Source organism: Rhinopithecus bieti, unplaced genomic scaffold (assembly GCF_001698545.2).
Source record: "Rhinopithecus bieti isolate Rb0 unplaced genomic scaffold, ASM169854v2 scaffold_12640, whole genome shotgun sequence".
Classification (NCBI taxonomy): domain Eukaryota; kingdom Metazoa; phylum Chordata; class Mammalia; order Primates; family Cercopithecidae; genus Rhinopithecus; species Rhinopithecus bieti.
Window position 1 is genome coordinate 265,125 of NW_016807406.1, and position 13,738 is coordinate 278,862.

General features: G+C 37.8%; 1 protein-coding gene across 7 annotated transcripts in view; it reads right to left on the reverse strand.

Annotated features, from left to right (window-relative positions):
* Positions 1–13,738, reverse strand: part of CNTN4 (contactin 4) — a 1,016,652-nt gene that overhangs the window by 195,790 nt on the left and 807,124 nt on the right. For all 7 annotated transcript variants that reach the window (XM_017881656.1, XM_017881655.1, XM_017881658.1 and 4 more), the window contains one exon: positions 3,085–3,187. In XM_017881656.1, the coding sequence (XP_017737145.1) occupies positions 3,085–3,187 (103 nt within the window). The remainder of the gene's footprint in view (positions 1–3,084; positions 3,188–13,738) is intronic.

A 13,738-nucleotide genomic window follows, 5' to 3' on the forward strand; every position in this document is an offset into this window, starting at 1 on the left:
AAAAAAAAAAAAAAAAAAAAAAAAAAAGTGATCTAGTTCCTAAACACTATTATCATTGAAATAAAAACAGATTTTTATATGTTATATATGTTTTCTCATACTTTTTTTCTTTCCTTTTTTTTTTTTTTGAGACAGAGTATCTCTCTGTCACCAGGCTGGAGTGCAGTGGCGCAATCTTGGCTCACTGCAACCTCCACCTCCTGGGTTCAAGTGATTCTCCCGCCTCAGCCTCCCAAGTAGCTGGGACTACAGGCGCCTGCCACCATGTCCAGCTAATTTTTGTATTTTTAGTAGAGATGAGGTTTCACTCATACATGTTTTTTTCTAAATAAAAAATATGAAAATAAAAATGTTTATGTGCGTTTGTGGCAAATTAAAGATAGCTGCAAATTCTTTCACATTCCTCCCATTGAGATGAAGTCTATGTCCCCTCCCCTTGAGCCTGGTAGCTCTTTTTAACCACTTTGACTAATAAACAAGACAGAAGTGATGTTGTAGGATCAAAGCTCAGGTGTTAAGAAACTGGCAGCTTCAGCTTTCTGTCTCATGGCAGCCCTGAGCTGTCCTACGAGAAGAGTGAATACCTTGAGACTGCCAGGAAGGAGAGGCTGTACATAAGCCTTCCAGATGACAGTCTCAGTGACACCAGCCTTTCAACATCCCCAACAAAATACCAGAAGTGTGAGACATAAGAGAAACAATGTATTTCCATAAATCTATGTACCAACAATGCAAGTGCCCTACTTTGAGAAATACCCAAATAATGAAAAAATGATAGTAGAAATAATGAGCTCATAAAAGTTGGAATACACAACCTATTGCTGACATAGAGTATGGGTTCACTCGAGGTACATTGCTTTGGACAACATGGTTTTTCTCCTTGTCATTTATATATTGAGAAGCTTACCAACTTATAGCAGTCCATTTGGAAGATGGGTTGGGGAAACTGCTTAAAATAGTGAGAAAAGGAAAGGTGCCATCTGTGAGGTCTTTATGTACTCTCAAGGCATCTATCATCCTACTGCCATAACTGTTGGAACATATCTTAAATTGCAGAGAGGGCATCATTGAATCTGCAAATCAATGGTTTAGTGAGCTAACCACAGCTTTTAAGATTGTGGCTTCCTGGCAGGGGATACAATTATTTACTTATTTATTTTTCACAAAAACACACACAGAGAAGTAATTAGACTAAAGACTTGCTAATCTTCTCTGGGAAACCTGAGATGGTATTTAAAACATTAAAGCCATCAACTCTACTATATTTGTTCCAGAATAATTTAAGTTCGTTAGACAGACACTAACTCAAAATGCAGAAAGGCTCTATGAAAAGTACATCATCGGTGTCTTTATACTGATGAGATATGCACTTAATATATGCCTTTAAAAATAACCATATTGAGACGTAGTCTTTCTGCTTTTAAGTGGGCAATGAGGATGTGTTTCAGCAGCTGGATGTACATACCCAAACATTTCTGTGTAGATTGAAGAAGCCAATTTGGGTTTTTTGTTTTTATTCCAGCACTATTCAAACAGTGTGAATAGAGTTTCATCCATAACCCCCTTTGAAGTGTGAACAATGTGAATTCTGCTCTTTCTTCACAGATGATTTTTCAAGGTGTCACCTTAAAGAAATCATCAAATGTATATCTAGACTACCCAGTTACCTGCTCTCATCTTTAATTTCATATATATAAATGCTTATATATGCATAAATACTTTAAAATAAAATAAAAGTCTAATCATATTATACTGTTAGCAATCTGCTTTTGTTCTGTCAGCAATAAATCATGGGCATTTTCTATGTTTTAAATGTTGTTTTGCAAGTTGACTTTTAATGTCTGTAGAATGTTCAATCCTATAGTTATGTCATAATTTATTCAATATAAGTTTTAAGGCCTTAAAAAATTACCACTGTATTGTACTGTACCAAAGTAAAGATACTACTGTAGTTTATTTGTCCTGACTTGAAAACACATGGAAACCAAAACAACCTTTCTATTAGAACTGACAATAAAATGAAAAAAGGAACCTTTTCTATGATTGCTGTAAAACACAAAAATCCTAAGAAAATAGATTACGCACTGATATAAGGATTGGTAGAGTCAGTGTTGCCTGGCTCCCTGGCTTGGGCCTACAATCCCAGCACTTTGACAAGCAAAGGTGGGAGGATAACTAATCCAGGAGTCCAAGACTAGCCTGGGCAACATACCCAGATCCTGCCTCTACCAAAAACAAAAAAAAGAAAAAGTGTTGTTGCCTTAGTGAACATGTGGGCACAGGAAAAAGAGAGTTAGTAATGGGTTTGTCAGATAGATGGGGCTGGGCGTAAAGACTCACATGGATCATTGAAATCCACAGAAGATATGAAAATTGTCACTTCAGATAATAGTTTACACTGTTTATGCCAAATCTTTATTGCTGCTTACTGGCAAATAAAAATCCCAACCGATGTACATTTCATGTTCTTTATGCCCTCTGATATATTCTCCATGGAAAAGTTAACTAGTTTCTAAGTAGGCTTTTCTCAAGAAAGTCCGCACTGAAACAATTTTCGGACAACTTTGCAAAACAGACTCTCTTAGAGAATAACACGCCTTACCTATCCCTAGCCGGAGCAGAAGGAAATCCAAAGTAGAGAGAAGAGACTGACAGTTTAAAAAGAAATTCAAGAAAAGTCTGATGCATCCTCTATAAACTGGGTCCAAAATGAAAGTCCATTTTTTTCCCAAATAGTCAGCTTAACTGTACCTCAAGTGGAGGGCTTTGTTTTCCTGTCATTCTAGGTTAGACAGCATGCACATTACAGGTCATAATAATATCACAAAACACTTTTTCAGAATTGCCCATTCTTTTCTCCTTTGTGGCCATGTCAGTTGTGGCGGCCTAATCCTTCTTGCACCATTACATGTCCTCTCTCCATGGTGGGGGGCAGAATACAAGATGCATACACAGAATTACGAAGAGAAAGGCTTCACTTGCTTTTCAGTCACCTCAGAAACCATCACTGTGAACAGTGCAAGAAAAACTCTATACCTGCTCAAGCTGAAGGGAGGATAAGAAGGAATGCAAACCAGAACTTACTTTCCTAGAGCAAAGCATTCCAGCTTCACCGTTGCTCCTTTTGCAGTCGGAACTGTTTCTGGGAATTGCACTTCTATTTTGGGCTCATATTCACCCATCACTCCTGTGAATAAATAAAGGAGCTAAGTCTTGGAGATTCTTTTAAAATGTATAAAATGTAAAACTCATTTTTCAGTTAATTTAGAATGCTCATACACATCATTACGTGCACAATTAATTCCTTCATTTAAAGCAGGTCCTATCTCTAGCAGTCATGAATTGTGGATCTTCTCCCAGTTACTGCTACAGAAAAATTTGTATCGCAGAACCACATCATCTACCTGGATTAAATTCTCCATGCATACAACTTTGCCCCTCGAAAGTATTGTTTGAAGGTAGTCTTAAGGAAAAAAAAGGAGAAGGGGATACAGTGCTAGTCATCAGGAAAATTAAATTATCTCTTTGGAAGCATACTGCAGAAAAATTTGTAACATTTATTAATAAAAGTACTTAAAATACTTGCATGCTTAATTATGTCTATATAACAAAACAATTTTTCTGAGTAATCATTCTGTGGCCACAACTTTTACTTTCATTTCCAAGGCCAATATAAATGAATCATAAATTAGTATATTCAATGTAACATCAAATGCCTGTATTTTTATTACATTTTGGACCTGTGAGAAAAGAGTAACAAGATACAACTGTAGAAAACATTTAAGTTATACCTACCTTGCCAATGGCAAACTTATTTAGAGGGTCATATTCTCCCACTTTTCCTATCTCCTGGAAAATGACTGTACAATTATGCCCAAGGTACCACAGTCTAACAAACTAAGTCCATGCTTTGTAATGAAATACTTATCAGTTCTTTCTTTCTTTTCTTTTTTTTTTTTTTGAGATGAAGTCTCACTCTGTCACCCAGGCTAGAGTGTGGTGGCAGGATCCTGGCTCACTGCAATCTCTGCTTCCTGGGTTCAAGCGATTCTCCTGCTTCAGCCTCCCTGAGTAGCTGGGACTACAGTTCTGCACCACCAGGCCAAGCTAATTTTGTGTATTTTAGTAGAGATGAGGTTTCACCATGTTGGCCAGGCTGGTCTCCAAATCCTGGCCTCAAGTGATCCAATTGCCTTGGCCTCCTAAATTGCTGGCATTACAGGCATGAGTCACCACTCCTGGCCTTATCAATTATTTCTTATCAATATATGCTTGACTCCATTTGCCACTGCTCTAATGGTTCTAATACATTTATTCTTATTCCATTTCTGGTCATTTTTTATGATATTTGATTCAACTGTGCCCGTAAAGAGTTTGGAATTACCTAGCTTACTACAAAAGATAGGGCTCTTCATTTCATCTTTCCTTTAGACGTCCCATAGTCAGAGGAAAAGAGACTGAACCTTAGAAGAAAAGGTTAAAGACAAAAAATGGATGGGGACAGGTGCAATCAATCACAAAAGAAATGATTTCACTCACTCTGCAGAGGTGGATCCTTGCNTTATTCTTATTCCATTTCTGGTCATTTTTTATGATATTTGATTCAACTGTGCCCGTAAAGAGTTTGGAATTACCTAGCTTACTACAAAAAGATAGGGCTCTTCATTTCATCTTTCCTTTAGACGTCCCATAGTCAGAGGAAAAAGAGACTGAACCTTAGAAGAAAAGGTTAAAGACAAAAAATGGATGGGGGACAGGTGCAATCAATCACAAAAGAAATGATTTCACTCACTCTGCAGAGGTGGATCCTTGCCTTTTTTTTTTTCTTTTCTTTTCTTTTTTTTTTTGAGACCGAGCCTTGCTCTGTTGCCCAGGCTGGAGTGCTGTGGTGCAATCTTGGCTCACTGCAACCTCTGCCTCCCAGGTTCAAGCAATTCTTGTGCCTCAGCTTCCCAAGTAGCTGGGACTACAGGCACGTGCCACTGCACATGGCTACTTTTTGTATTTTCAGTAGTGATGAGGTTTCACCATGTTGGCCAGGCTCGTCTTGAATTCCTGACCTCAGGTGATCTGTCTGTCTCGGCCTCCCAAAGTGCTGGGATTACAGGCATAAGCCACTCCACTCCACTGAGGTGACCCTTTTCATCAGCCATTTCAGAGTTTGAGAAGCATCAAGAGTATCTCCTCAAACTGTGAAAAACAGAATCAACCCTGAGTGTCTGATGACATACAGTCTAGCTAAGTTTGTTGTGAGGTACATTGTTAAAAGTGCAAACTTGAACATAATTGTTCTTGTTGTTTTCATTTTTCTTCCTTTCCTGGAATGACAAGGAGTATTGGATTTGGAAGGGACCTTTGATATCATTTGGTTCGGCGGCCTTAATCTTGGTATTATCTTCCTACTTGATAATAGCACACTTTTCTACGGAGAGAATCCATGGTTAGCAACCTATTCTTGAAGGGACACTTATCCCTCCGTAGGTTAAAATCGCAGTTCTAATCTATCCCTTTCTTTTACAAGCAAGGCTGTAATCTCACAAGTTAAATGGTTTGTCTTTAGTCCCACAGAAAACCAGTCAGTGTTGAAACCCAGGCCCCTGACTCCTCATCTTAATCTCTTACAACGGCCTCTCACCACGAAATGAATAACACTACAAAAGTAAGTTAAAATACATTACACCCATGCTTGACACGTTCAGTCACAAAATCATTCCTCCTTTTTTGGCCAGCCTCTGCTGTCTGAGTTCTCTTGCCCCTGAGTCTGGGCTTCCCTTTCTTTGAGCATCTGCACAAAGCTGGCCTGGTAAAGACTCAGTGCATACTAACAACAATATTCACATACAGCTGCTGAACTTGCTAACAAACAGCCCGTACCGTTGAATCATCATCCCATAAATATCAGTAGTATGACTTTGAGCACAGTGAGCAAGTTAACACCTTTTAGTGCTGTGTATATGGCTGTATACTCTGAGAGCAGTGTTAATTAAAGAAAGAATTGACTTGAGAGAAAGGGGTCTTTCGTCTTCCCAGGAAATCAAGACAGCCTGCATTGCAGTGTATCATGTGTTGCAGGGAGATGAGACAATAAGGTTAAAATACAAGGGCCAAGGAGATCTTAGAAGTCATCAAGTTTTTTTCCCAGCCTCTCTCTGTCTATAAATATCACATATAAAATTGTGTTTATCTAATCCGGTCATGAAAATTACACCAAGGAGCAAATATATGTCACACGGCCTTGTCTGAAAGAACTAAAATATCATTGGTACTGCAGAAGACGCAATGTCCCAGATCCCTGAACTGTTATCTCCACGTCCTAAAATCCTGCCTATTTAGGCCCAAACTGAACATCTTCTCTCCCAGAATCCTTTACCTACTTACTGCCTTCCCCTCTCCTCTGTAGGCCCTACTCTCTAGCCGACAGTGGTCTTTAAATGACTCAAATTATAAAAACTTCTACCTTTGTCTGTTTCCATTGATAATTTTTTGAAAAACAAGTTTTAAAGGTATAATTTACATACTAAAAAGTTCACGAATTTTAAGTGTGCAATCCAATGGTTTTTAGCAAATTTGCTGAGTCATGCAACTATTACCAAAATCTAGTTTTAGAACATTTCCATCACCCCACTGAGATGCCTCATGCCCATTCACAATTAATCTCCATTCCCAGTCTCAGTCCTGGGAAACCTCTAACTTCTTTCTGTCTCTATACATTTGCTTTTTTCTGAATCTTTCATATAAATTAAATTGTGCAATATGCGGTCTTTTGTGCCTGGCTTCTTTCACTGAGCATAGTGCTTTCAAGATTCATCCATGTTGCAGCATGTACCAGTAGTTTGTTCTTTTTTATTGCAGAATAATATTCCACTGTATGGATATACCACATTTTCCTTCTCCATTCGCTGGTTGTATTAGTTTCCTAGAGTTGCCTTAACAAAGCATTACAGACTCAGTGGCCCTAAGCAAAATAAATTTATTCTCTTATAGTTCTAGAGGACAGAAGTCATAAATACAGGTGTTGACAGGGCCATGCTCCCTTTGAGACTCTGGGAAGAATCTTTCCTACCTTCTGGTGGTAGCTGTCAATCCTTGGCATTCCTTGGCTTATAGTCACGTCACTCCATCTTTGCCTCTGCTGTCACGTGACATTCTCTCTGTGTATATGTGTCTTCCCATTGTGTTCTTAGAAGGACACCAGTAATATTCGATTTAGGGCCCATCTTACCCTACCACGACCTTATCTTTGCTGATTACATCTATGATGACTCTATTTCTAAATAAGGTCACATTCAGAGGCACTGGGTGTTAGGACTTCACCATATCTATTTGAGGGACAAAATTCAACCCATAACACCAGTTGATGGGCATTTGGGTGGCTTCTACTTTTAGCTATTACCAATAATGTTTCCATGAATGTTTACATGCAAGTCTTTGGGCATATTTTCATGCCCATACAAAGTAAGAGTTATTTTCTACTACTGTCTTGCTTCCGTCATGTTACTTATCACAATTTATAATTCTCATTTATTCATGTGTTTAGTATCTGCCTTCCATTTAGATGGCAAAATATATAACACCAAATAATGTGTCTGTCTTTTTCATAGCTGTATTCCTAACTTCCATTGCAGGCTCTTCACTTGTAGGTGTTCAGTAAGTAACTACTGACATAAAACATTTTACATATAAATTTCAGGGTACCTCTTAAATAGTAATGCTGTTTCCTATCATCTTTATAGCTAGCTAGACAGACAGACAGACAGACAGACACACACACACACACACACACACACACAAAGCATCTCTTCTATTGTCCTCTTACCTGCTTTAGAGATAGAAATTCTTCTCATTTTTTTCTGTATCCCTCACAAATCTTAGCCCAATATAAGAAATATGTGAAAAAATGTGATGGGTAAGGATTTGTTGAAGGGAGGAAAAGATGTAGGAATGCGGTGTTTATGCTGTGATATATAATAGCCATTAAGTCAAACATATACTTCTTTCCAGGCATAGAAGTCATTTATGAAGTATAATTGTAGCTTCTAGTACAAGTTCACTAACTTAAGATCATTCTTTACTAAAATGATCTGTATACATTGTTTATCTAGTCACACAGAGTGATTTCTGAGTTGATACACAGTGATCCCTATTTATGGCTATAGGAGTGTGAATAACAGAGTCATCAGTAATAACAGATTAATCTGTATATATAGCAGTAGTACAGTACATAAAGAGAAGGATCAGAGATAAAATGGCATCATTTCACTGCTGTTTAAAAATTTTTCATTGTATATAAAGATTGTCCTAGTATTAAAGTCATAAAAACAAGAGAAGCAATTTTCTTCAACTATATTATGAACATTGTTTTGGAACACCTGTGAACTGTTCCATTTAATTTGGTTACAACTGGCACAGGCTATGTTGTTATTTTACTATTTTTTTATTTTAACCATTTTGGCCTTTACTTTCTGCATTAAATTTAAAAGCTGTTGCCTTTTTTGTTTTTTAAGAAACGAAAGTCCCCTTAAAACAGGAGTGCATTTTTCAAGTCATTCTGCTGACCACCTGTACACTTTTGCTATTAATTGGTGCACAGCTGCTCTGGTGATTTACAGAATGATTAGGCTAAAAGACTGCGAACATTGATGGAATTGCTCCAGAACCTCCTTTTCATCTTCAAACTATTAAAAAAGGTGGGAAGATGTAAAGGCCTACCCAGATATATACAACCAAGGCAAAGTAGAAGTAAGGAACACATATAATTTAGTCTGGTTCAACCAAGATATACAACCTCAGCCATACTTCTCTGCTATATGAAATATATGATTTGCCTATAAAGACAACTCTTGCTTTCGATTCTAAATAAAAACACCTAACATAATTTTATGCATAAAGGAAAATGTCTTAATTCATTAAAATTCATTGCCAATGTTTTATGTTCTTTGGATTAAGAGAGATACAGTAATAGCAATGAAGGTTACAGCACTTGAAATTCCATACATCAAAGTCTTCAGAAGACAGGGGCTTAGTTGTATTCATATTCCAATAAATTAAATAAGTAAATATTCATTTGATACCAATCATAAGCCACGTGCTGTGCCTAGAAATGGAGGCACACTGTGGATAACATAGATCTGATCCTTATAATCATGACATTCATAGGCTACTCTTTTTTAGCACATGGCTTAGTAATGGGGCATATGCAGGCAATAACTAATTGTTTATTGAATAACCAAAAGAGGTGATTTCATGAGGAAGACATGGTTGGCAGTTCTTAAGTATTTTTCCTAAAGCAATGGTTCTCAAACTTTAAATCACCTGAAAGGCTTGAGTTTCTGATTTAGTAGGTTGAGATGTAGCCTATTAATTTGCAATTTTAAGAAGTCCCAGGTGATTTTGATGCTGCTGGTCTGAAGAATACACTTTGAGAACAACTTTCCCAACTATGCACAAAAGCAAGAAGTTCCACCTGACATTAATAAACATATCCTAAGGGCTAGTCATTGGGAGAGTACTAGCAATGGAGACCCGACTTGAGGGACAAAGTCCATCCGGAGTCTGGACTCTGTAGAAGAACTTGTGGCAACTGTATCCCTTTCAAAACCTGGGTAATTATTAAACTTGATGCTGATGTCTGTAAGAATGCAGAATTTAACAAAACAACTGGCAATTTAGAGAATATGAAAGAGAAATCAGCAACACATCGTGCTTGTTTAATTACAATTTGCAGAGCACTCTGTTGGCAGAAGGAGACCAGTTTGCAGAGTTGCGTGCCATAAGATTTTTGCCAACACCTGCCTTAGCTGGAATCTGTGCTTACTAAATTTAACTACAGAAGGGACATTTACTAACTTCCACAGAGTGGGATTTTCTACTGAAAAAAAAAGGCAAAAATTGTTTTATGAAAAGTTTCCACACTGATTTTCTTGGGAAACAAGTCATATGATGTATGTATCACTAACCTAAAAATATTTGGAAATATCTGATTCGTCATACAATTCACTTGACTGTGTGTACCATTTTGCCCTTTTGAAAAAAGGCATGTTTCCCCTTGGGTTGAAGGAGATATACAGAGTCTAGTGGACTGTCCAAGTTATCTCTACCACCACCACCGCCATCCAGTAGGTGAATTCCCAGAGTTTGAGGCAACAACTGTTGAGACAAGAACCTCCCCACTGCTGAAGAGGAGAGGCAAGGTATCTCAAGGTTGTACATCACCTCATATAGTCCAGGTTTTAAGGTGTCCTCAGAGACCTGTGATAGATGAAAATAAATCTTATGATTTGACTTTAATCAAACCCGCACCACCTTCCTTCCTTTTCAATATTGAAAATGCAGAGATAACCTTTTCCAAGAAGACTGTCTCATTTATAGGCAGAGAGGCCAAATACCTCTGCCTGTGCTGGACGGTCCTGGTTTTCCTGAATTCCTGAAGTAATGAGCTAATAGTTTTCGGTTTGGGCAATTAGTTATAATGTCATCTTTTAAGTCAACTTTTACCTTCCTTGAAAGAAGTACTCCTATACTTTTCCTACTAAAAAGTTATCCATGTTGTATTGAACTAAACACTATCTCTGTACATGTTGGTCTGAGTTCAAGTCTTTGGAGCCACAAATAACAAGTATTTTAATGGACAGTCTTCAGATATTTAATGATATCATTTTGTCAAGGATTAACAAAGTTTTTTCTGTAAAAAATCAGATAACAAGAATTTTATCTAGGCTTTGTGGGCTATACAGTCCTTGTTACTGCTCAACTCTGCCATTGTAGCTGGAAAGCAGCCATGGCCAAAAGGTAAACAAACGAGAATGGCTGTGTGCCAATAAAACTTTATTTACAAAAATAGGTGGTGGGCCAATAAATGCTAGTTGGCTGATCCTTGGCTTAGAGGAAATGGAGACGATAGCAAAGTTTGAGAGAATCAATAGAATCAACAGACAAATTATTACAACTACAAGAAATTTTAGCAAGCTTGTCAAATACTGAATCACAAGAATAACGGTACCTTCCATACATAGGCAACAGATAATTAGATAATGTGATTAAAGATAAGATACAACTGTTGGGGTGTGGCACCTCACATCTGTAATCCCAGCACTTTGGGAGGCCGAGATTGGAGGATCACTTGAGATTAGAAGTTCGTGACCAGCCTGGCCAACATGGTGAGTCCCTGTCTCTACTAAAAATACAATAAGTAGCCGGGTATGGTGGTACATGCCTATAATCTCGGCTACTCGGTAGGCTGGGGCAGGAGAATTGCTTGAACCTGGGAGGCAAAGGTTGCAGTGAACCAAAACTGCACCACTGCATTCCAGCCTGGGCAACAGAAGGAGACTCTATCTCAAAAAACAAACAAACAAACAAACAAAAACAAACAGATAAGACACAACTTACTATAACAGCAAAAATGAGAGAGAATCTAGGAATTAGCCAAGAATACCCAACATTTCTATAGAAAAATTATTTATAGAAACAGGTCACAGGCAAGATTGGCCTGCAGGAAAGAGTTTGCCAATTCCTATTTAAAACAAATAATGTGCCCACTGCCTGGAATTATTTATTTTCTCTTAGATTGTCTGACTCTTCATGGAAGCTTGGGTTGATTCCCAAGATCAGGCCAGTTTTCTTCACCTTTAAGCTGTGATTATACACCTAATTCCACTGTACCCTTCACTGCTCCATGGTAGTGCTTACCAAAATTGAAACTTAAGTGAACATGCTTTAATTCTCTACTCTCCCCTGAGTATGGCCCCACTCCTGCCTCTAACTGCAATTAGGCTTCTCAGCCAGGCTATAATCCATGAGGGCAGAGAAAGACTTTTGCATCTCTAGAGACAAGTAGAGAACAGATACTGAATGAGGATTTGTTGGTTAAATGCATGATCAAAAGAATGCCCCAAGTCAACTCAATTCTGGGTTAAACACTTCTCCTTCCCTGTTTCATTTCAAGTCCCTCTATAAATGTAGTATTCAGAACTCAATTCAGTAATTCCAATAAAGAATGAAACTTTAGACCCTTCATTAACTTGGAATTCTCTAATTCCCATGGGCTGAAATCATGTCTTTTTATTTCATAGTGTGCCACACACAATGAGCACTTAACAGATGCTTCCTAACTGAGTAGCCAAATGGCCATCCATGACCTTTAGCCCCCATGGACCTGAAATGGAATTGGCTATGCTAGAGGTCTAAAGCTGACTGCCAAGTTCCTAAGCTTGTCAAACCTTCAACACATCCAGAGCCATTAAGACGTTATTAAATCAGATTAGCAATGGCAGTTTAGCAAAATATCTCACATCCTTTAGTCATTTAGATGTTCTCCTCATAAAACATGTTTTACGCCCACAGATCCTCAACTGCGATGTTGTTAGAGAATTAGAAACAAGACACGACTGCTGTGACAAAACCATACAAAGGTTGCAATTAGAAGTGAGAGTAAAATAAAGCAGTGTTTTCGTATAAACTCTAGATCTTAAATAATATAAAATTATGTCTAAGTGGAAGGCATATCTCTACCTGTTGCCTGTCTAAATGCCAGGTCATCAATAAAGGGTTGCAGATCACGTCTCCAATCTAGAAGAGATCTCCTAAACGACTGGGTTAAAAAACCCACTAGGTTAATTAAGTGGCCTGCAAATAAAGCTGTCTTTTCATGAAGAAAAATGGTGGTTGTTGATGCCCAGTTGAGGATCTAATGTAGCATGGAGCAATATTAGGAGAGTTTACAGTTACCAGTTGTCAGGATCATAATGGAGGATGCATGATGCTGCAATAATAATATTTCAGAATCTTTGAATTTTCTCCTTTCTATTTTAAAAGTCTTCTTTGGTCTTAAATTTTTAAGTTTGTGGGGAATGTAGTCTTCTGAGCCACTAGGAGGTGTAATGGTCACAGAGGTGAAGGCTCACAAAATGGCACGCTGTGGCCTGAAAGACTGAATGCACCTAGTTTTCTGCAGGGATCAGTTGTCAGCATTGGTAAGAAATCCGATCCAATGAGCAGCATCTGTCTGTTAAACCTGGTATTATCTGACCTGGACAAATGTTGAGATTGGAGTTAAGTAGGCTAGAAAGTTGTGACTAGAATCCTTGAAGACAACAAGAAGAAACTTTAGATAGAACTTATTATAAATCACCCTTTTTTTATAGCTGGGAAGACTAAGGACCAAAGAAATGGTATGATTTGTCTTATGAGAGCCGCGGGTACGTCTGGGACTACACCCCAGAATCCCTTTACTTTCCCTCTTGACTTTTAGTCCTGGACATGACTAAAAGTCATGAAACTGAAGGATGCTGAGGTCATCATTTCGGCTTTTTTTACTGGGTGAAAGCTTGATTTAAGATGAGAAGATTAAATACTTCAAAGTTGCTGTTATTCACTGTTTTCATGGCTAAATTAGGCTGTGGAAAATGAGTGAGGACTTGGGAAAACATGGTCAGCTATTTCAGTTATATTTGAGAACATACATAAACATTTTAAACATTTAATTTTATATTGAAGTATAATAAACATTTTAAAAAGTTAACTTTACATTTTAACCTCCAAAGACAATATATCTGGTTTGTATATGCATACCTATATCCAAAATGTATATGCTTAACAATCTATGTAAATATAGAAATGGAGGAGAGAAAGGGAAAGAGAGAGAGTACAGAGAAAGAGGGAATTTGAAACTCTAAGACACGATAATCTCATTGTTCCTTGTTTTGTAGCATCTCTTCTATGTGGAGTTCCAATTAGGGTT